This window comes from Acromyrmex echinatior, chromosome 3 (assembly GCF_024713525.1).
Source record: "Acromyrmex echinatior isolate Ae372 chromosome 3, ASM2471352v2, whole genome shotgun sequence".
Taxonomy (NCBI): domain Eukaryota; kingdom Metazoa; phylum Arthropoda; class Insecta; order Hymenoptera; family Formicidae; genus Acromyrmex; species Acromyrmex echinatior.
Window position 1 is genome coordinate 8,021,409 of NC_141854.1, and position 21,730 is coordinate 8,043,138.

General features: G+C 39.3%; 1 protein-coding gene across 4 annotated transcripts in view; it reads right to left on the reverse strand.

Moving 5' to 3' along the window:
* Nucleotides 1-218: 218 nt before the first annotated feature.
* LOC105146404 (uncharacterized) overlaps nucleotides 219-21,730 on the reverse strand; it is a 207,480-nt gene continuing 185,968 nt past the window's right edge. For 3 of the 4 annotated variants that reach the window (XM_087404043.1, XM_087404042.1, XM_087404041.1), the window contains exons 6-14: nucleotides 12,083-16,438; nucleotides 11,565-11,879; nucleotides 11,409-11,478; nucleotides 10,804-11,204; nucleotides 6,500-8,389; nucleotides 6,252-6,377; nucleotides 5,998-6,164; nucleotides 5,657-5,871; nucleotides 219-5,507 (exon numbers count right to left, since the gene is read on the reverse strand). In XM_087404043.1, coding sequence (XP_087260169.1) covers nucleotides 5,083-5,507; nucleotides 5,657-5,871; nucleotides 5,998-6,164; nucleotides 6,252-6,377; nucleotides 6,500-8,389; nucleotides 10,804-11,204; nucleotides 11,409-11,478; nucleotides 11,565-11,879; nucleotides 12,083-16,420 — 7,947 coding nt within the window. In that variant the 5' untranslated portion in view covers nucleotides 16,421-16,438 and the 3' untranslated portion in view covers nucleotides 219-5,082. The remainder of the gene's footprint in view (nucleotides 5,508-5,656; nucleotides 5,872-5,997; nucleotides 6,165-6,251; nucleotides 6,378-6,499; nucleotides 8,390-10,803; nucleotides 11,205-11,408; nucleotides 11,479-11,564; nucleotides 11,880-12,082; nucleotides 16,439-21,730) is intronic. The other variant, XM_087404044.1, reaches the window with a different exon arrangement.

A 21,730-nucleotide genomic window follows, 5' to 3' on the forward strand; every position in this document is an offset into this window, starting at 1 on the left:
TTTACTTGGTACAATGTATCTTCAAAATCAATTTTAAGTTAAAAGTTAATTATCATTTTTAATATTGTATCTTTTTGTACATAAAAAAATAAAAATATAAGTTTTGCAATGTTGAGATATAATAAGATATAAAAAAATTAAAATCTTATATTTAATATGTATGTGTTTTAGCTGGTTTTAGCGACTAAGTGATTGGGATTAGTGAATAGGAATAAGAGTTTCAGTAAAAATACTCGTTTTTATTACATCGATTGGATAACTCGTTATTGTTATTAGCGAAAAAAAATCACAAATATTTTTTTCTTCATTTAGAAAGTTATTCGTCGGGTCCATCGTGACTCGCTTGTAACGACTACGGCAATGACAATAATAACGATTTCCTCTTTACACGAATCACAGTAAGACTCTAATTTGTTCATCAGCTTCAACGTTGTTTCGAACTAAATCTCTGAAATAAAATATATATTTGTATATATATATATTTATTTATATTTATATATTTGTTCATATTTTATATATATATATTTGTATATAACTTCTGTTTTTCTTTATCCGCATTAAAGCAGCAGCATTAACACATTTAGAAGTTTTTTTTTTAATATATAAATACAAGGAGGGCAATAGAAGGGAGAGGCGTTGTGTGAATGTTACACGACTAAGAAAATTTACATCCATCGTTTAACTACTATGTATATATGGTACAATAAAAAAGCGCGTAGTCATAGATGATAATAGTAGTAGTAGTAGTAATAGTAGTAATAGTAATAGTGGTGGTAGTAGTAGTAATAATAATAGTAGTAATAGTAATAATAGTAGTAGAAGTAGCAGCAGCAGCAGCAGTATTGATAGTAGCTATAGTTGCGGTAGTAATAGCGGAGTACTAGTATAATAGTAAATAATATTTCTAATAGTCGCAACATATATACATACTTAGTTCATCTCATGTCATACAACGTGACTCTCAAAGTCGGTTAATGCTTTATATTGTACACAAATAGTATACCCTATTATAAACAAATATCGCGGTCTACTTACACTTTAACTACTTAAGAATAAAAGATACAGTACGTACATACGGTTTCTTATCATTCTGTCAGAGAGAAAAGTAACTTTTCTGCGTTTCACTCCTCTTTATCTTTATTTCGTTTTTCCTTTCTGAAAATATGTATATACAATCGGCATAATGTAACCGCGCCCCTATCCACTTGACATCGTTAGCTAAATAAAAATTATAAGGAGTCGCCCGAGTGCACGCTGTCGCTTACGCAACAAATCGCGTCGTAACAACATTAATTAATATCACTCAATATTAATTAAATGAAAGGAACGATTTTGCTAAAGTTTTTACAAATTTAAATAGATGCACAGAGATGTGTGACTAAAAATATTTCATTATTATTAAAATAATTAAAATAATAATAGAACTCTTACGGGGTCATAGATACCTAGGATTCAAAAAACCAAATTTTTAATATATTTTTGTTTGATATTTTAAAGAACATTCCTGTACAATAAATCGATCCAACGAAAAAGGAAGAAGTTGCACAAAATTATAGTCGAGCGCGCTAAACAACTAAACGAATATAGCTTTCATCAAGCAGCAAAGAATTTGTTTTATGGTCCTGTGTGGAGTAGGTCATTGTAAAACTTTAAACGCATTTTTTTTAAACATGTTTTTGAAAATGCATGACCACTGTATCTTGAAAATGGCTTAACCAAAAAAAAGTGATTTTCAATTACTTTTTCTAGACATTCAAAACTGGTTTTTTACATAGGATTTTTAAAAAGGATGCTCCGTTTTTTGTCCGCAACCAAAAAATAAACAAAATTTTTGATAAAAAAATTGATATTTGACTAACTGTTATTTTGTTCAAATGCAATATTTTGGAAAACAGCTACGTCAAATATTATATTTATGTTTCAACTTTATAAAGCTTATGTCGTTTTGTTTTTAGATGAATTTTGTGGAAGTGAATGATTATCGCAAATTATATTTTAAAACAAGCTTCACAAGAAAATGCCATTTTTTATTACTTTTTAATAAAATTTAAATGATAAAGAAAGAAAAATACATTCTTTACGGTAAAATAAATCCAACTTCTGTCTCTTTTCGTTTTTCTACAAAAAAATTCACAATATTATGATTTATTTTAATGCATCTAGGTACTTATGCTCCCCTTGAGCATTGATGACAATACTGCATTCTCCAATCAGTTAAAACGTCCTATATCAATATTTTGATAATCTTAACGAAATTATTTTCAAATCATTATCTAACTAAATTTTTACATACTTCGATAAAATCGTTCTTTCATTAATTAAAATATCAATAATATTAACGATATTAATTAATTATCCCTTGTAATGGGAGTTTTTTTTTCTTCAACTAGCTATTATACACTCATACGCACTGATACGCGTCGCTTGCACGAACACACGCATTGGCATACGCATCTGTAGTCAGTACACTACCAAGTTATTTTCAAGAATACACGTGGATTTTTCCCTGAGACTGATTATAACGATTGAAATCTCTGTGCTGCACATGGCGTTAAAATAAACGCATTTTACAGCATTCTAAGCATCCTAAACGAAACCGAACCTATCTGGCCGCATTCTTTTTTTCTCATCTCATAACATTCCTACGCATATGCTAATATCTTCGTTCGTCCAAAAATCAATACAGGAACGTCGCGAGACAATAAGTACAATCGATATATTTTCCCCGAATTGGTTCCGTCCAAGTTTAAAATAATTCCTCACCTCTCTTATAATATAAAATTTGCATTCCTAAATTGCTTTAATCAAATACATAGCATCGCTTTGATGATCGAAACTCGCTGATTTATCTCTTCTTTAATTTCTCAAAATTCTATGCATCAAATTAGTTACAATAAAATTAACAAAATTTTATTATTAGATATTTTTCCATTTGACTCTTTCTTTATTTATTACATTTTGCATTTTCTTGTACTCTATACAAAGTTCTCTTCTTAATTTTAGAGGTTTTTTTTCTTAGCGAGTCTTCAATCGCCGATACGACGCGTTAACATTATCTTGGCATAATTACAAAAACAGAAATAATTTGAAGACAAAGTGTAAAAAACGGATATATTATTGCACAGTGAGCGTTTTCAAACGGTTTTTTTGGCCGCTTTAGTCCTTCAAAGTAATTACCTATCTTTTTTAAACTCTTAGAAATAATCATATATTTACAATTAGACCATCAACGAAACAAAAATGTTTATTTCGCGAATTGCACTTCCCATATTACAAAAATTGAGCCATTGACACCTGCTGAATCTATGTTTTATTCAAATTAAAATTAATTGCTACACACAATGGAAGCTGTACAAAAACAAAGAACTTGTATAAATTAAAAGTTGATTTTTTTGTGTATTATGTACACACAGCTCCATATAATACGTATATTTGTGTATATATATTATGTACTTATATACATATTGTAATGTATATATAATATATATAATGTATATATAACATATACATATATACATAAATATACATACAAATACAACTGTACAGTTATGCAACACAGAATATTAAAAATAATGAAATACTAAAAATAGAACTAGACAACAGATATGCACCTTTAATATGTATGACGGTGTCTTCTTAATGGATCAAATATTCTGAACTCAATGAATTGAAATTCAACTCATTTAGCATTTCAAGCACCTATTCGAATGGTCAATTAACACATTTCATAAATATAACTCACACGGCATATAATATACAAAACTCTTTTATAACATAAGGAAAAAACAAAGACTAAACTGTGGTAACGTTATCGTTTGCGATAGTAATTATGTTACACTCTCTTAACGTCGACTCTTCCAATGACGCGTTCGGTAATAGTTCAAAGAGGAAAACTAATATTCGCACACGGGCGCGCATTTTAATTCTACAAATCTCGGAGAGAAGTCCCTTAAAAACAGAGAAACTTCTTGAAGCCACGTACGAGATAAAAATATATCTGGTATGACAGCTACGTTTTCTCGCACTCTTAATATAATTATTACTATTTATGTTATTATTATTTTTATTATTACTATTCCGAGACTTGGTTCAACGATTGAGAAAAATCTACTCTCAAAGAATTCGTTTTCCCGTCGCCTTAATCACTCACAAAACAACATGTCTCCCTCTTTTCATTCGCTTATAAACGTTACATTAACAAACTTCTGATTATTTGTTCAGTCCTTAAGAGAATTAATAAAATATTCTCATTCTATGGATATATTACGTATATATATATATATATATCCCAATTCAATACTGCTATATAATGTCACAGGTAGTTGTTTCCCCACTCTTAGCTGCGCATTAAATAGTAGATAGTTTTGTTTAAAATTGCATTTGCACAGCTATGTGCTTCGAAGTTAATTTAATTGCGCGTTACGCTCCCGGCATAATATCGGGATTACCGATCGGGAATACCGATTTTCTTTATTTCGATTGACAAATTCATCACTTGAATGAAGGAACGGAACCGATTATATGTGCGTATCTCTTATCACTTTAGTCAAGCTCCATTTCGTTATATTCTGCACTGTAAGAGATCGAGAGGAGTAAAGTATCGGTTCGATTTACCTTCGAAACATAAGATAAATCGAGAAGTCAGTCTTTAGACACGTAAAAGCACCGATCTTCATTGTTGTATCGATCAGTCTTTCTTTCTTCAGAGACGAGTTTTCCAGACAAACAAATTTGCATCAGATTTTAAGATTATTTTCATAACAGTAACCTGATCATTTTTCTCGATGCTTCATAAAATAATCAAAATGATCTATTCTTATAATATTATTCATTGTTCAGCAATATAATTCTTAAAAATCGCTATATTTTTATATAATTTTAATTATATTTTGATAGGGCATCGGTTAAAGAATAAATCGCTCAATCCGCAGAATTTTTGTTACGTGTTTCTTGTCGTTTTCTTCCATGTTGCCGCTCGCGTTTTACAGCTTTGCCTTCAACTTTTTTCTGATGTTCCTTGGCTGAAATCGAAGTTGATGGTTTCGATATCTGGGGAGATGATCGCCCCAGAGAAGCCTCTTGTCACCTAAGGCTGATTAGCACTTTCTCTACGTTCAACAGAGATTTCACTTTGTCGTTGTACTTGATAAGAATGACCTTGGAACCACGCACATTAATCCTTTCGCCGCCGCTCAATAGGTGACAACAACGAGATTGTTCCAAAAAATCTGGCAATTTTAGCTCACGCATCACCTCACGATGCGCGATTGCAGGCGGTCCAGAATGTGCTTTCGGATTAATTTGACGGAGAAGAGCATCGCGACTCTTTATCTTCAAAATCGCCATAAGATCTTGAAGCAGCACCCATTTGTCGGGATCATTGTTCAAGGTGAACAAGACAGGCAAGTTGATGTCGCTTACTTCCATTTCGATATCATCTAGTTCATCTGATTCAGGATTGTCCGATGGAACATCATCGAGAGGATTGTAGCCCGTCTCTTCTGGATCTAAAAAGAATTCCATAGAAGATTAAAAATATATATTTGAAACACACACACACACGCGCGCGCGCGCGTGTGTGTGTGTGTGTGTGTGTATATATATATGATACAAAACTTTTAAGAATTCTGAAAAATTTGTGCTAACAATAACGTACCAAAAATTGAACATGGACCAGCGAATGACCATGGCACAGTGGTACGACCTTGGATATCAGCCAGGTGCTGTTCTAGAATGGCATTAGCATCGGTATCAACAGCTAACATCAAAGGCGTTTGTCCGGAATAAGTAGCCAATAATGGATCGGCACCGTATGACAATAGCAATCGCACAAGTTCTGTAGCACCATTCTCCGCCGCTTCATGAAGTGGTCTAATAATATATATATATGTATGTAACTCTCTATCAATCATCATAATCTATAACCGCCTACATTTATCAAGTTACTCGTCGATTTGACATAAGAAAAGTTATAAAAAATTTAACGAAAGTATTTACCTGATACCACCATTAGCACTCTCGCTTACGTTCGCACCGTAAGCCAATAAGAGTTTTGCGATCTCCAGATGACCCTTGGAGCACGCCTCATGAAGTGGTGTATATCCCGCGTTATCTTTAGGACTCGGCGCACTATTGAGCTTCTCCAGACAATAAGCAGTCACGTCCTGCGGCGGAATATAAGTAGATTAGATCGTAATTCGCGCAAATAGTTAATTTTGTCGCATGACGTAGCAACGTAATCATTATCTTACCGTGTAACCGAGACGGGCAGCGCGGTGTAATATGGTTTCCCCGACGCCCTTCTTGATAACCCACGTTCTAATCTCAGACTGAATATCGGCTACGCACTCCGGGCTTGGTTTGTTAGCTTGACTTTGCTGTAAAGTGAGATATCGCATTTCAAAATAATATTAAAAAAATAACATATAAAAAATCTTAAAGAGATGGAAGCCAACGAATTAGATAAAAATATACGTAAAAATGTGTAATATATACATACTCTCTTCCTTTCCTTTGGCAATGCCTCGTCTTTTTTTAATGGCTTCTTCTTCTTACGAATATAATCAAATCCAGAACGGAATTTTCGTCGGCCAGGTCGAAGTTTCAACTTCTTTTTATGACGAGTCTCCAAATCGTTCTTATCATCTTCTATCTCGTTAGTTTCCTCTTCTCTGATGTCGTTTGTCTCTTCTTGCTCTATCTCAGTCTTAATACGATGTAGTTTCTTATTAGCAAGTGATTTGAGGAGATCCTTTCGCCTCTCAACAGTTAATAGATGACGTTTCGAATTCGCAATAGCTTTGTGACTTCGCAGTATACCAGCGTTCCTCAAACGAGACACCACTTTTTGTTTTAATGTTCGTACCTTGCCTAATGCATTCTCCGGCGTTTCATTCTGCGAATCGTCATCTTGCGATGTGTCATCGCGATTCTGCATCGGCGGGGCTGACGCAGGCCTATCCTCGCCGAACACTTCACGAATAGTAGTTTCCTTCTTCAAGACTTTCGTCTCCGTTCTGGTTCTACTCTTCAATACTAGAGTGGAGAATTCATTGGGCAATGTGTGATTGTTCTTGAATGCGTCACGGAAATTATTCACCGTCTCTTTGCGGAAATAACCGAGGAGGACGGAATTGGTAACTTTAATCGGGTTTCTATTATTCTTCAATGCAATCTTGTTTTTAGGGCTCTTTGATGTTTCGGACGACAGAAGCGGTGCAAGACTTGGAGTTGGTAAAAGTTCCGGTTCGTTACTACTTTTATTAACGTTACTGCTCTTATTACTTTTCAGATTATGTTTCTTTTTTGAATCTTTCTGACTACCACCGACTTTCTGCGCGAGAACATCGACAATAGAATTGTTATCCGATCGGAAATGTTTCATCATTGCCTTCGGAGGACAAGAAACTGTTGTTGATGAAGTCGCCTCTTCGTCATCAATCTTACTGCCAAGTCCCATAATGCTGAAACTGTAATTAGATTCCATGTCACTGTCTCTCTTATTACGGCTGAGACACACGTCGGAACTATCCATCGAGACAGACAATGCCGGCGAACCAGGATCTAAATCTGGCAATGACGTGGATAGTCGGTGAAAACGCGATGGTTTTGACACTGTAATCAATCTGGGTGGCATTCTTAGAGATTTTTTGTAAACGTAAACCTCCTCTTCCCAACCAGGTCTAAAATCACTACCGTCACCGAATAACGGTTTTGGCTTCGCTTTTTGAGACGCTCCACCTTTAGGAGGCGACAATTTGGATTCCTTCTCTGTTTTTGCCTTATGAGGAGTAGTGTCTCTCGAACGAAGCTTCATACCTTCAGATACATTAGCTATAGATCGTTTCCTAGCTCGAAGTCTGTCAGCAACTGAAGAACCATGACCAAATATGGTACTAGCATCACTGTCCTCGCTCGAGGATTCGCTACCACTGGAAGATTCAAGCTTAATTCTACGAATTCGTCTTCTTCGGCATATCACTTCCTCATCACAATCACTATCTTCCTTCTTCACTTCCTGTCTTGTTCTTTTAATTAACGGTACCTCGTCTGAATCATCGCTTGAGTGTTTATCGTCTTCCTTCCTCAATCCGGGCTCTGTCTTAATCTTAACGTCCTTGAAAATCGAATTTGTATCATCTTTATTAGATGGATCCTTATTAAATATCCCCTTCTTGATGTCTTCGGGCTTGATTCGAGAATGCGATGCATTGGTATCCGATTCCTTGTCGCTATCGTTAACTGCGTCTTCAAGTTTCGATGTTGCGATACCACTCACTTTTTTTCTACGTCCACGTTTCTTTACGGCATCGCCCGCGCGTAATTGCTCCATAAACTTATCACAGGCGTTACTCCAGAATGGATCCATGTCGTTAATTTTATCGTTCTCCTGCAAACAAAGATTATATCTATTAATAAATTATAATTATAATGTAAGTAAAAACGCACGATGACTAGAATTTTTAAAGACAAAAAGAAAGAATTTAAACATATATTTTATACAATATTATAGCAGTAAGTATAAAGTTTAATAAAAAAAGCTATGAAGGGGGGAAATCATGTGAAAAAATCGTATTATACGATATACCGTGCATGGCGATTTTTACTGAAAACTATCGAACAAAGAATTTGTTTGAAATTTTGCGTTACGAACGAAATTTCGTTCACAAACGCATTCAAAATGTTGCAAAAAGCTTATGGCGATGATTGCAACATTTTAAATGCGTTTGTGAACGAAATTTCATTCGTAACGCAAAATTTCAAACAAATTCTTTGCTCGATAAATATCGCCGCACACACAAATCACTGACATAAACAATTGTCATTCTCAAACGGCTTGAAGGTACGCCATGATTTTTTTACCAAATGTGAAGAACATAAGTACTAACTTAGCTAAAATGGATTTGATTTACAGATTTCCCGCAATTTTTAAAAAATAAAGTTCGAATACTTTTTGATCACAGTAGTATTATAAATATTATCTTTTCCATTTGCTCCCAATATACATATATTAGGTGTTGGAATTAATTCGTAGCGTTTTTTAATGAAAGAATGTTATTTATTTCACATGAGCATTAAAAAATACATTAATGAAAGTACTTCCCATCACTTGTAAAACGCTACGAATTAATTCCAACATCTAATATATACATACAGGAATGGCAAATAACTTGTAACGTCGTTACTTTTGCTTACTTCGTTATAATAACGATTTAGTAATGATAATGCGAACTTTTTATAACGTTAACGATAATACCAAGATTGGAATAGTTATTCGTTACTTATAAGGAGTTGAAAAAATCGCACACACAGAAAACTCATTAATGAAAAAGTAACGCGTTACTTGTATCTCGTTACTTTTATTTTTTCAATAAATATCGTGTAATGATGACGAGTTACTTTTTAAAAATGACTTTCCTAACTTTAGCATAATCTTAACGTTTAGTTAGTTAAGAATTACATAAAAAAATTGTAAAATCATTACTAAATTGTTATTATAAAAAATAACGTATAAAAATGACAATGTTATTTATCAACTTAAATACATATATGATCTTCATATAACATACAAAAATAAAAACGTTTAATAAAAGTGTAAAAATATTTTTGTTCCTTTCTTAAACGAACAATGTAAATTATAATACAATATGACAAAAATCGATTTTTTTTCTTCTCATGAAAAAATCAAAGAGATTTTAAAAGCAGATGTAAAAAAAATACCTGTGTCTCGACGTTTTACGAGATCAAGTCGTTTTTTAAGTATCATCAAATGTCTTTTTATAATACTGTACAGCACAGATTTTCTCCCATAAAAAATTCAAAGAGATTCTAAAAGTAGATGTTAGGAATTATATATTTCGTATCTCGGTACTGACTTACTGGTTTGATAGCCATCGAAAATTTTCTGGGCAATAAAAAAGCCGACAATTACAAAAAGAAATTGTTGCTGAAATGATTTCGGCTTTTCATGCAATGAAAGTTAAAGTTGTCACTCAAAAACTTTCTTCACAATCATTTGGATTTTTTTCTACCAAATTTGGGTGAATTCAGTAATGAACATGATGAACGCTTTCACCAAGACATTGCGATCATTGAGAAACGCTTCAAAGGAAGACATGCTTGGTGAATACTGTTGGAGTATTGTTTCATGATACAAAACCGGTATTATACAAACGGTAAATCAAACGATTCTTATAATAATTATAATTATATTATTAATTATTATACAAAAATTTGAAAAAATATGAAAAAAAAAGTATTTCTCAGTTGTTTTTTTGTATTCGGACTCATCGCATAATTTCACATGCAAAAACGTCAATTATTTATTTTAAAAAATTATTATATAATTTAAAACAATTGTAAAAAGTCAATATGAAGCAAATACGATGGATGGCTGTATAAAAAACGTTAACAACTTGAGCTAGTAAAACGCCGAGACACGGGCATATTTTTTTACATCTACTTTTAGAATCTCTTCGATTTTTTCACAGGAGAGAATGTGTGTTGTAGTGTATATCTTAATATAAATAGTGAATAAATGAGATATACAGATGGTATAGATACCACTTTAAAATAATTCATTGAATTTATCGCGCGTATATCTATATATATATATATATATTGTATGTATTAAAGAAAAATTATTCGTGAAGGAGAAAGAACAGTTAATGTGTTACTGACACGAATGAAATCAATTATTACTAACTAAAAATCTCTCAAATTTCAGTCACATAAATAGAATAATTCGTTTATATCCTTCTTCATTTTAAATTTCTTTTTATCCATTCCTGCACTGTACTTTACCTTTAGCTCTATCTTCACGAGATCCGTAGAAGATGCCATATTCATACATACAGCATCATTGAGAGGTATCGGAGGTTGCACTTTGGATAACTGCTTTCTATCTCTTCTCATTTCCTCCAAGGTTTGTCGCTCGAGAACTGGCATCTCGCTTTCGGAGTCACTCTCCCGGAAATCAAAGACTGATGTTTCGGAAGAACTCCTACATCCGCTCGCTCTAGCCGGGACTGTGGACGCGACCGTGGCGGCAACAGGCACGGTTACCGGTATGTTTTCCTCATCGGTTCTCGAAAACAAACGTCTTCTGGGCGGCAAAGAGACCGTTTTCTCGCGTGTTAATTTCGGTGGGCTACCTGCGGACGAACCAGACTGTGGTGTCGACGTCGAAGCCGCACTATCGATTTCTGTGTGCATAATATAAAAATTATATGCATACCTCAAAGATAATATTAATTGTAGCACAATCGACTAATTGAATAAACAGCACAATTATTATGCAAACTATGATCGAGACGAGACGAATAGATCAAATTGACATGAAAATATCATTAAAATAATATCTATAATATTTAACTACTAATCTTTTACGCTAGATAACACTAAATTACCTCTCGGCGTCGATGACACATCTTGAGGAGGTATGGAAGATGTTTTCGTTGTAAATTGGCCGGTCCCGACCTAAATGAAAGGTAATAAATTATGAAATCGGTATAATTAACATAATTGTGCAAATCAATTAAAATTAAGTAGAGACAACCACTCACTTGTTTCAGTTCCGCCTTCGTCCTGATCTTCGCAGCTAAGATAGCGGCAAGACCGTCGTCCTTGTCACGATGGATTTGGTTCTCGGCGCCACGTGGTCCCGCGAGGGAGGCTTCCTTGCCGGGTAGCGTGGCAGATGCGTTCACTCTTGAGGCATACATGCTACGTGGCACTTCCTGAGTGATCGAGTCTATTGCTCGTGGAACGTGCAACTTGTAATGTGGCGGTGTGTTGCTGTTACGCTCGAGCAAACTCGCCGCCGTGAATGGTGACAGATTGTGCCTGCCGATGCTCTTGGGCTCGACTGGTGCGACGACCTGAGGGAATTTCACGGAAATTATCAGAAAGACGTCATATAGACGTCGAGCGTCTGGAAATCAGACAAAGACATAAATAGAAATACTAAGTGAAATCGTCGTATGTTTTATTTCCAGCTACAATTCACATTATTTGATATTTTGATTTTATGCGCAAAGATTGGTGAGTTATCGATAACAAAAAAAAACTTGCAATTTCTTACCTTATTCTGGAAGCTCTGTTGACTATGATTAACCAAAATAGGCTGCTGACTATTGAGCTGTTCATCCCTTTGTTGCTTGTTTTCCAAGCTGTTCCTCAGCAGGTTGAGCACCCTCTTGTCGGCACCAGTATTGCTAGGTTGATCTATCGATTGGCCACTGGACATCCCGCTCGAGGGACATGCCATCTTCTGAATTGACTGGCGATAATTTGGGTAGGTAAGTTGTGCACTGCTCAATTGTTGCGGTAATGGATGTACACTCGCGGATTTCGAAATAACTGGATGATTGTACGATGACGACGAACTGCGTATGATTTTGGACTCCGGATAGGTCCTTTTATCACAGTATATCGATTGATATCTGGATTCTGGCGTCGAATAACTACCATTGTCGGTTCTATGATCGCCAGATGATGTCGTCAAAGCTCCATTTGGCAGAGGAACCGACAAATTCATCTCTTGCCGTTTTTGTTGTTCGTTCTGCGCACCTGTAGTCGATAGTTTCGACTCAATAATTTGTTTATCAGTACTCGGTACTCGCCAAGCAGCTCTGGACTGTTTGTTAGGATTCCCTATACTATAAATTGCCTCTCCAGTTCTTTTGAGTGACCGTTCGCGCTGAGGAAATTGCTGATCGAACTTTGCCCTACTGTCCGCTAAATAATAGCTCGAGTCGGGTGGGTAATCTTGTGCGGGCAATGTGGGCGGACCAAGTCGCGGAGATGAATCCATCATCGAGTGATACTTGGAAAACCTCGAGGATACAGAATCATTTGTTTGGAGGTACGATGAAGACGCAGACGTCGATGATGATGAGGATGACGGTGGCGGTGGTATCGTCAGACCGTCGTACGGCGACGTGGGCAGTGGACGTTTCTTGAACGTGGACATATGAGGCAGTGGAGAGGTGTTGGTGTGATGGGATGAGAGAGACTGGGCGGATGGAACGTAAAGCTGTTGCGGATGCTGCGGAGTACTTCTGCGAAGAGAACTGTCGTGGTGCGGCTGACGTAGCGGCGTCGAAGTAAAATCTGGCAGAAAGTCGACTTTGGGCGCACACACCGTTTGAGGCGTCGATGCCCGAACGCAGGTCACTTGCATGGAATTTCTCGAACTGTTACTCGAAGGCCTATCATACGACGACGCGTATGACGGTTGTACTGGTGCCGATTGATGCATGACAGCCGGAGGTGGCATCGGCCTGTTCACATTGTTCCTAGATGTACTCAGATTTGAGCTACTGACATGTTTATCGATGCTGACAGTCTCAAGATCATCCTGCGCCGTAGAATCAGCCGATGTCTTAACTGTTTTTACAGACAAGTCCAGAGGAGATTCCCTCTTCCGAACTGCATTACTCGGCGACGGAGAACTTGCCATAGTGGCGACCGAAGTTGCTTGACTACTACCGGATGACGCTGGATTCTGATAAGGATGTTCTTTATAGGCATAGCCCTCAGTCGTTATTCGTGTCGGTGGTTGATGATATGACGATGATCCCGCTGACCGATCCGATTCGTCGGAAGACTGATACGCGTGGATCGATGGAACGGAAGACCTCGCACCACCTGAACCACTATGACTACTGATAGTCGTTACTGTAGTGCTATTAGCGGAATTGTTACCATGATGACTGGGCGCTATTGTGGTGGCATACGTCGATGATGGGTAGCTTTGTTGGCCAGTATATCGCGAACCGTACGTCATGTTCGTCACAGTGGTTGTTCTACCATTCACCGGTATCGCATGGTTTATAGCCGAGACCGGAGTCATTGGATACTCGGCAAGCCTCTGAGGAGGTATCGTTATAGACGAAGGCGGCATCACGACGGACGGGACTTTGTTGGTTGCATTCGTCGAATGTATTCGTTGTCGTACTGTTGTTTGCGCCGATTTTCCCAATGGTTCTCGCCTGTTGGAATGATAAGACGAAAGAGCGGCGATAGGCGGCAGGTTATGCGTGTTACCACTCCTCTGCGTGGGTGACCGATGCGTACCATAAGGTATCGTCGTAACGTCAATCGCCCCTCTCTTCGTAGCATCCGCGCCGTTATACGTCGCATGCTTACTGACATTTTGCTGATAGTTACCTAGATTGTTGTTACCGGGAGTATTAGGGTATACCGTCTGCGGTACCAGCATCTGCTGCATACTGTAAGACTGATTGTGAGACCGACTTGGCTGAGAGTAGTAGTTATTCCCTTGAGACTCCGGTTGTGGGTTCTTCTGGAAGGAATGGTACGAAGACTGGGACGGTGGCGGCGGTGCGTAAGGCAACCCCATCGCCGCGTCACGAACCGCCGCCACGTAATTCGTTTGATAGTGTTGCGAAGTGACCGGTGGCAGATTGTACGATTGTGATGTCGACCTTGACGAAGCCGACGACTGCTGCTGCTGTTGCTGCTGCGGTGGCGGTGGCGGAGGCGGTGGTGGTGGATAAGTCGGCGAATGTGGTTGGAAGCTGTTGTGCGGCGAGGGTGTATGATGAGGAGATGGGGAGGCATGTGGATTGTGCAGGCTGGACACGTGGGGTGACTGCCGCTGTGGCGATGGAGTCGCGTGATGCGGCGACGGAGTAGCGTGACGTGGCGACGGTTCATGATGCGGTGACGGCGTCGTTCCTACGTGATATCCACTCGGGGGTGGTGGCATCTGTTGCTGCTGCGAATGATTCGCCGCCATGGCGACAGAGGAGGATGACGATGGAACACCGTGCGGTGGCAGCGGCACTATGCGGCCTCCATATGAGGAACCGTGCGAGTGTGGCGATGCATTTATACGACTAGGATGCTGTTGCTGCTGCTGCTGTTGCTGTAGAGACGACGATTGTTGATGATGTTGCTGCTGCTGCTGTTGCTGCTGTTGCTGTAGAGACGATGATTGTTGATGATGATGCTGCTGCTGCTGCTGCTGCTGCTGCTGCTGCTGCTGCTGCTGTTGCTGCTGCTGATGATAGTGTACCGAAGTGGCAGCGGACGGCAGATGCGGTGAAGGAATGTGACCCGGAAGATTCTGCGACTGCGATTGCAAAGGAATGTGATTGGAGGAGGAACTTCCTGGTCCAGGCTGACGCGGACTGACCGCCTGCGACGATGAAGAGCAAGCGGCAGTGGAAGAGTGCAACCCATCCGAATTATGAGACCTGTCATTGACGCTCGAAATGGAAGCGGTCAGACGATGGGCCTGCTGCTGATACTGGTTCGTGGGACGGTAACTCTGAGAGGATGAAGAGGAGGAACCAGATCCATATACCGAGGATCCATTGAGAGAACTCTGAGCAAGTGGCATGTTGTTGCCATAAGTACCAGGTATTCGTTGCTGTTCTGGCGGACAATGTCCTTGAGTAACGACATTGGGTGATGCTGTCGTATTATTCTGCTCTATTGGCGTCGGTCTTGTGCTCGGTTGTTGAACCATACTCGGAGGCTGCGCTACATTGGCGGACTGATAAATAGAACTCTGCGAATACGGAGCCGGTGCGCATTTCGTGATGTCTGGATGATGGTAGCGTGGGTAGTACTGAGTCCTCTGCGCAACAATCGGCTGCGATTGTCTATCGTTATTGGCAGCCTGATACGTTGAAGCAGAATGCGATGAGGAAGAGGCGAGCATCTCTGCCGCACTGAAGGACGTCCTGCTGACATTACTAAGTTGCTGGTACACTGGTCCAGGGGAATGTGGCGGTTGGGGTGGTTGCATCTGATGCAAATGCGATGACGAGTTCAACGTTGAAAGATGAGATTGATGATGGTGATGATTGTGATCGCTGGAGGACGAGGTGGTCGACGATGATGATGACGTTAGTGGCGGTCTCTGCGAAAAATTCGACGATGATGCGGCAGCGGAGGAGGAGGAGGAGGAGGAGAATTGATAATTCGAAGGCTGCATCTCGGTTAAAGTGATAGTGCCCGAGGAGGAGCTGGGCTCCATGGCGGAGCCTTCGTCGCCTGGCCTCGTATCCGGGACTTCGACCCTAGTCGGCTGCGGCGCATATGGCTCCACGTGTGGATTCCAGAAGCTAGATCCGGCAGTCGCATTGCTACTCTCCACGGACGACGAAGGTCTAACGTCGGCAGGGTAACGATTCGACTCCTGGACATTGCTATTGCTGCTGCTGCTATTGGCGGAAGTCGAAATTGACTGAGTTGATTGTGTCGGCTGCGACGGTGCATCATGATCATGCGTTGTCGCCGACGTGGACGAGGCGGGATTCGTGGAGGATGTCGAGTGGAGATTGTGATCCACCGACGTGGCCGCGCCACTACCTGTACTCGGTACGGGCAGTCCCTGGAAGTACTGGCGAGCCCCCTCTAACACGTTCGTGAAGCTCACATCCATGTCACGCCAACTGCTAATCTGCAATGACAAAGCAATTACGGATTGAAAATTTCGTTGGATTGAAAATTAGCCGTGTTGTGCAATATAACTTTAAATCTATGTAGATAAGTACTATACTAGAAGCTAAATAAGAATGTGTACAATTTTGTCAAAATTTATCTTATCAATTTTTTTCAGAAGCAAATATGTCTTATTCTCATATAAAACGATTATACCGTGATGATTATTCATAAATTATTTTGTAAATTTCGTAAATTGATAAACAAAATTGTGTCATTCTCGTTTCGCAATAGAAAATTATTGTCAAAATTGATGGATCATGAACAAGGTTATCTTCTACGCAGAACTATAATCATCTACAGGAATTATTCACAACGAGCCATTTCGATTAGGGCTGATTGAGCTTAAATATAACATCAATAATATCGCATTCATTCTACTCAGAAATCAACATTCAGAATTAGTCAAAGACAAAGTCATCATTCACGTTGAATCATTGAGAAGATTCGTCAACTATGGTAAATTTAGGGTCAGGGTTATAAGAGCGCGGAGTTCCCCAAAGTCGAGTCCGAAGGGACACTTCTCTTGGGGATTACCGAAATGTTCACACGATACCGTCGACCAGGAACGGCCGGCAGGGGAGGAGAGAATGAGGTCGAAGCATTAATCTTCATTGTCTTGTATTTGTCCGTTACAAGAGGCAGACGTATTCCCCTCCCGCTCCCTTCGTCCTCGATCTCGACCAGGCAACTTCGATCTCGTATTATTAATCTCGTAGCATTATGAAAGATAAAGATCTTGCGTGGCAACCTGCCGAAGGGACGGCAAAGTTGGCAAGAGAACCTATCAGACTATTCGACATCGCGCGAACACACGTAAATTCATCTCTAATGAATTCAAAAATTAATAAAAAAAAAAAGAGAGACTCTGTAATTAGATCTTACGTTGTCGAGGAGATCAAAATTAGCTATTTTTCGTACATATGAGTTTAACTATGATGCCTCGATGCATATAATAATTCGTCGTAATGTATATCGCTCTCTATTATCGAGCACGTAAAAAAAATCTTGATGTTTAACGCATTCTTGCTTTTTACCATAACCGATAATCGCTTTTTGTTTGGGGGAGAGGGAGACGACTTTCGAGAGAGGATGAGCTGTATCGCGTTCAGTAGTAGTTCCACAGGAGTTTCGGTTATCATAATAGAGCCGCAGAACTGCGCGCCCGTTATTACCATCACCATCATCGCGAGGCAAATAGCCTCTTCAGCGATCGGTGAGACGTCGAAGACCCCCGTCATCCTCCACTCGAGGAGTCAGCCGCCTGTAATATAGATCGCTATCGATCCGAGCTGGTCGATAGAGAGAGAGAGAGAGAGAGAGAGAGAGAGAGAGAGAGAGAGAGAAGAGGGGTGGTAAGCATATATGTGTTTGGTGTCGGTGTACGCGAGCGCTCGTTCGCGTCGTGGCTCATTGAGACGTGGAAAAAGGGACGCAGAAGTTAGATATCGGAAAGCTGTAAACGTATATAACGCGGGAAGCCGTACGTATTGGGACACGCGCCAACACCACTGTAACTTCCACTACCGCGCTCGAAATAACTGGCGACGGAGCGAGACAACGAAGCACGAATAATCGCGGATATCGATGCGAAGATCGGGTTCCACTCGAATATCGCTTAACCGTGACACTCAAAGCAACGCATAACTGTAATCTCGCTCGTACAATTGTTAAATCATTGACTGATGAAGAATTAAAGAATCATCCAAGTATCAATGGAACTTCCAAAAGACATGAAAAAGGTAAATTGTAACATTCCTCATGATGTAAACAACTTTACTTGTTGATGCAGTTTATCCTTTAATTTTTTACCTTTATGTGCCGCTGCAATATTGCGCTTCGTATAATTTATACGTATAATTTCGTTGGCATATTATATCATGTATAATATATGATATTAATTGAACTATTATACTATAATATATGATAATAGTTTGCATCCCTTTATAGGATTAGAACAATACTGTACGCATTTAGGGCTTTGCGGGAAACGCGTGTTATAATACGCGCAATATAATATGACTCGTACCAAAAACAAGTGAAATTAATCATCCTCATGGACACTACCGCAGATGACTCGGGAAAGTAGCGGGACTTCCTTCCTTCAACGAAATCATATATGTACTATTGACTAGAGTCGCAAAATACATAACACCGAGCTCTCACGTTCAGTGTAAATGTTAGGTAGGAATCAATATCGCGCACCCTTGCCGAGCAACCTGAAGGGCTGGTCTGGTCCCCTTCGCGCGCCAGTCAAAGACCCCCTCGCCCACCTCTTGTCCCGTCTCGTCCCACCGTCTCCATTCCGTCCCGTTCTCCATTACATTCTGTCCCGTTACCAGGCACACACTCTCATACGTAATCCCACTCGTACGTGCATGGGGAATAGGAGAACGATCATGTGTATGTGTACATGCGGGTGACGGAGAGACGGTTTGGTTGGAATTCTCACGATTTCAAGCATGGCGAGGCCACTCGATAAGGCTACACCGTGAGGTAATAAATATCCGGTGCTAAAGCAGTGGATGCGCGTTTCGAGGGTTCAAGGCGAGTTCCGGAGCGATTTCGAGGCCGCATTTATGCTCGAGTCGTTTTAAAACGAAGAGTCCACCCGTTGCCGCCCGATAAGATCCGCAACAAATGGCGCCCGGTCTTTTCCTCTCTTTTTCTCTTTGACGCGAGAGTGGTAAAATTATGTGGCATACGCGAGGTAACCAGTCTCTATAAATATCACGACTCGCGACGGGAAATGATCGATCATCAGCGATATCCGCGATCCCGGCGCTTAAAACGTTTCCTACGGGAATATCATTTACGGTTGACCTAACGCGCGATTCTCGATAATGAGGATATATTCACTGTTCATGAGCGCACATGTTAAATATACAATATTAATTAATTTAAATGATATTACAATCGATTATAAAGCATGCTAATTATAGTAGCTATGATTAATATTATTATATAAACAGATAAAATTATCTATTTCCGTGTCACAAGATCAAGCTGTAATAATTACAAGCATGATATATTGTGACAACGAACTATCATTTCGTTTGATAATTCTGTTTTTATCGCAACAAGATATCACGTTCATGCGAATTTATCTGTCATTATTACATCGATTGACCTCACGTCAAAGGGAGAAAGCGGATGCGCTTGCCTAGACGCTGGCGAGTTCGTGAAACGGGGCACCTGAGTCGCGGGGATAGAATGACGCACAAAGGTCCAGAGTTTGCCGGTGGTTTGCAGGTTGACCGTAGATTCGATGTCGAGATAATCCGCTGGCGCTCGATTAAAAGCCGCGCAGCAGGGCGGAACGTGGCGGAAGTACAGAGAGGAGAGCCCGAGCAAAAGGCGAGAGAGACGGAGAATAATGCCTTAAGCCGAGTTAAGCCGCGGCTTAAACGACGGCCACGACACCGCAAGCGTCTCTACCTCTCGCTTAGCCTCCAGCAAGACTAACGAAATCGTTCATGACATCGCGAACTTGTCTCAATCGGTGCGATTAGTTCAAAACCTGATCCAAATCGCTTCGCCCGTTTTCGACTGAATCTTGAATTTTATTTAGTTATCCTAAATTGTGTGTGTGTGTGTGTGTGTGTGTTGTGTGTGTGGAAAACTGCGAGTTTCGGATCAGAAATATAATGGGCTTTCTACAATAAATCATTACCTAAATCTAAGTCTACCTGTAAGAAAGTGACCAATCCAAGTCGAATGTGATAAGAATAATCAATATTCTATAATTGATCAATTTCTTATGACAAGACTTAAACTTAGGCTTATTATAGGAAACTCAAATAACATGAATATTGTATATTATATCATTCCATTTTTTAATATTATATACTTACATAAAAACTATACAAATATACAAGCACACAAGCATACAGATCAATTAATCTAACCTTTGTGAACTGTCAAAACATTTTTTCAGCTGACAGCTTACTCTCAGTATGAAATGAACAAAGAGAGAGAACCAATCAGAATCGTGGAAAAGAAGTAACAATGAACTGACTATCAATTTAACACGCAAATTTTATTATAAGGAAGACTCCTCGCAGTACGAAGTGAACACAAAGAGAGAAAACCAATGAAAATCGTGGAAAAGAGGCAACAATGAATTGACTATCAATTTAACACGCAAATTTTATTATAGGGAAAATAGGAAAGATGGAATTAAAAAATTAATATTTAACTAACCTTGAGCTATAAAGAACAGGATCGTGCTTTTACGTCTTGCACCTTTAATAACATTTATCGAAACGCTGTGAAAACAAAAAGTATAGAGCTACCTCACTACGCGTTAACCGATAAAAATTTTATGAGCATGGTTCAACTCGTTCTAAGTTTACGATTATGACGCAACGTACGCGTATTATCGCAATAACTTCCGATTCCGTTTACGAGAGAGGGTCTGCGAAATTCCAGGATACGCTAACTCTCGCCATCTCGAGTGGAATTATGACGACCGACATGGTCAGCCATTCCTTCCCGAATAATTGCTCTTCTCCCTCGAAAGAGGAAAGAAGAGGATGAAAACGAGAGAAAAACGAAGATTTATTCTAGAATTAAATACCTCGAACAAATACACCCTCGACTCGCCAGCGATCCCTTTTTCTTTCCGATTCATCCCTTGACCTCGTTTCCCCGGATCATGCTTTCCGACTTCATTGACCCGTTAAGCCGATTTAAAATGCTCCGCCTTTAACCCCTCGATGACCGTGTTTTACATCTCACTCTCGTCTCGCTGGCCATAAAGAATTTAATCTCTTTATTTCCAGGTCTTGATGTAAATGGAGAAAATAACGAGATGTTTTTATATCAAACATATCAAAGTCCTTCATTAAATAATTTGCAATGTTTTTCACGGTATGCGTATTAATCATAAATGTTTAGCTAGTCGTTAACATTTTCTTTCAACTAACACAATAAAATTATTAAATAAAATATATAGAATCCATAGTCAATCTTTTTTCTTTTTATAAAAATTTACCTTTGATTTCAGGTCATTTTACTTATTAAAAAAAAAAAAAAATTCATAGTTCAATGCCAGAAATTTTCACGACCCGCGAATCTGTCAACGTTTCGTAACTCTTCACGATTACATCGTTCGCGGCGCAAGATGGATAATGTAACAAAGAATGATTATGTTCCAAGGCACAGGCGCAACGTCTCGGCCGAGTATTCAAGCAGCAAGACGTAACGAGGTCAAGGAAGCTAAAGGGGAGCTACGAGACGTAACTCACAA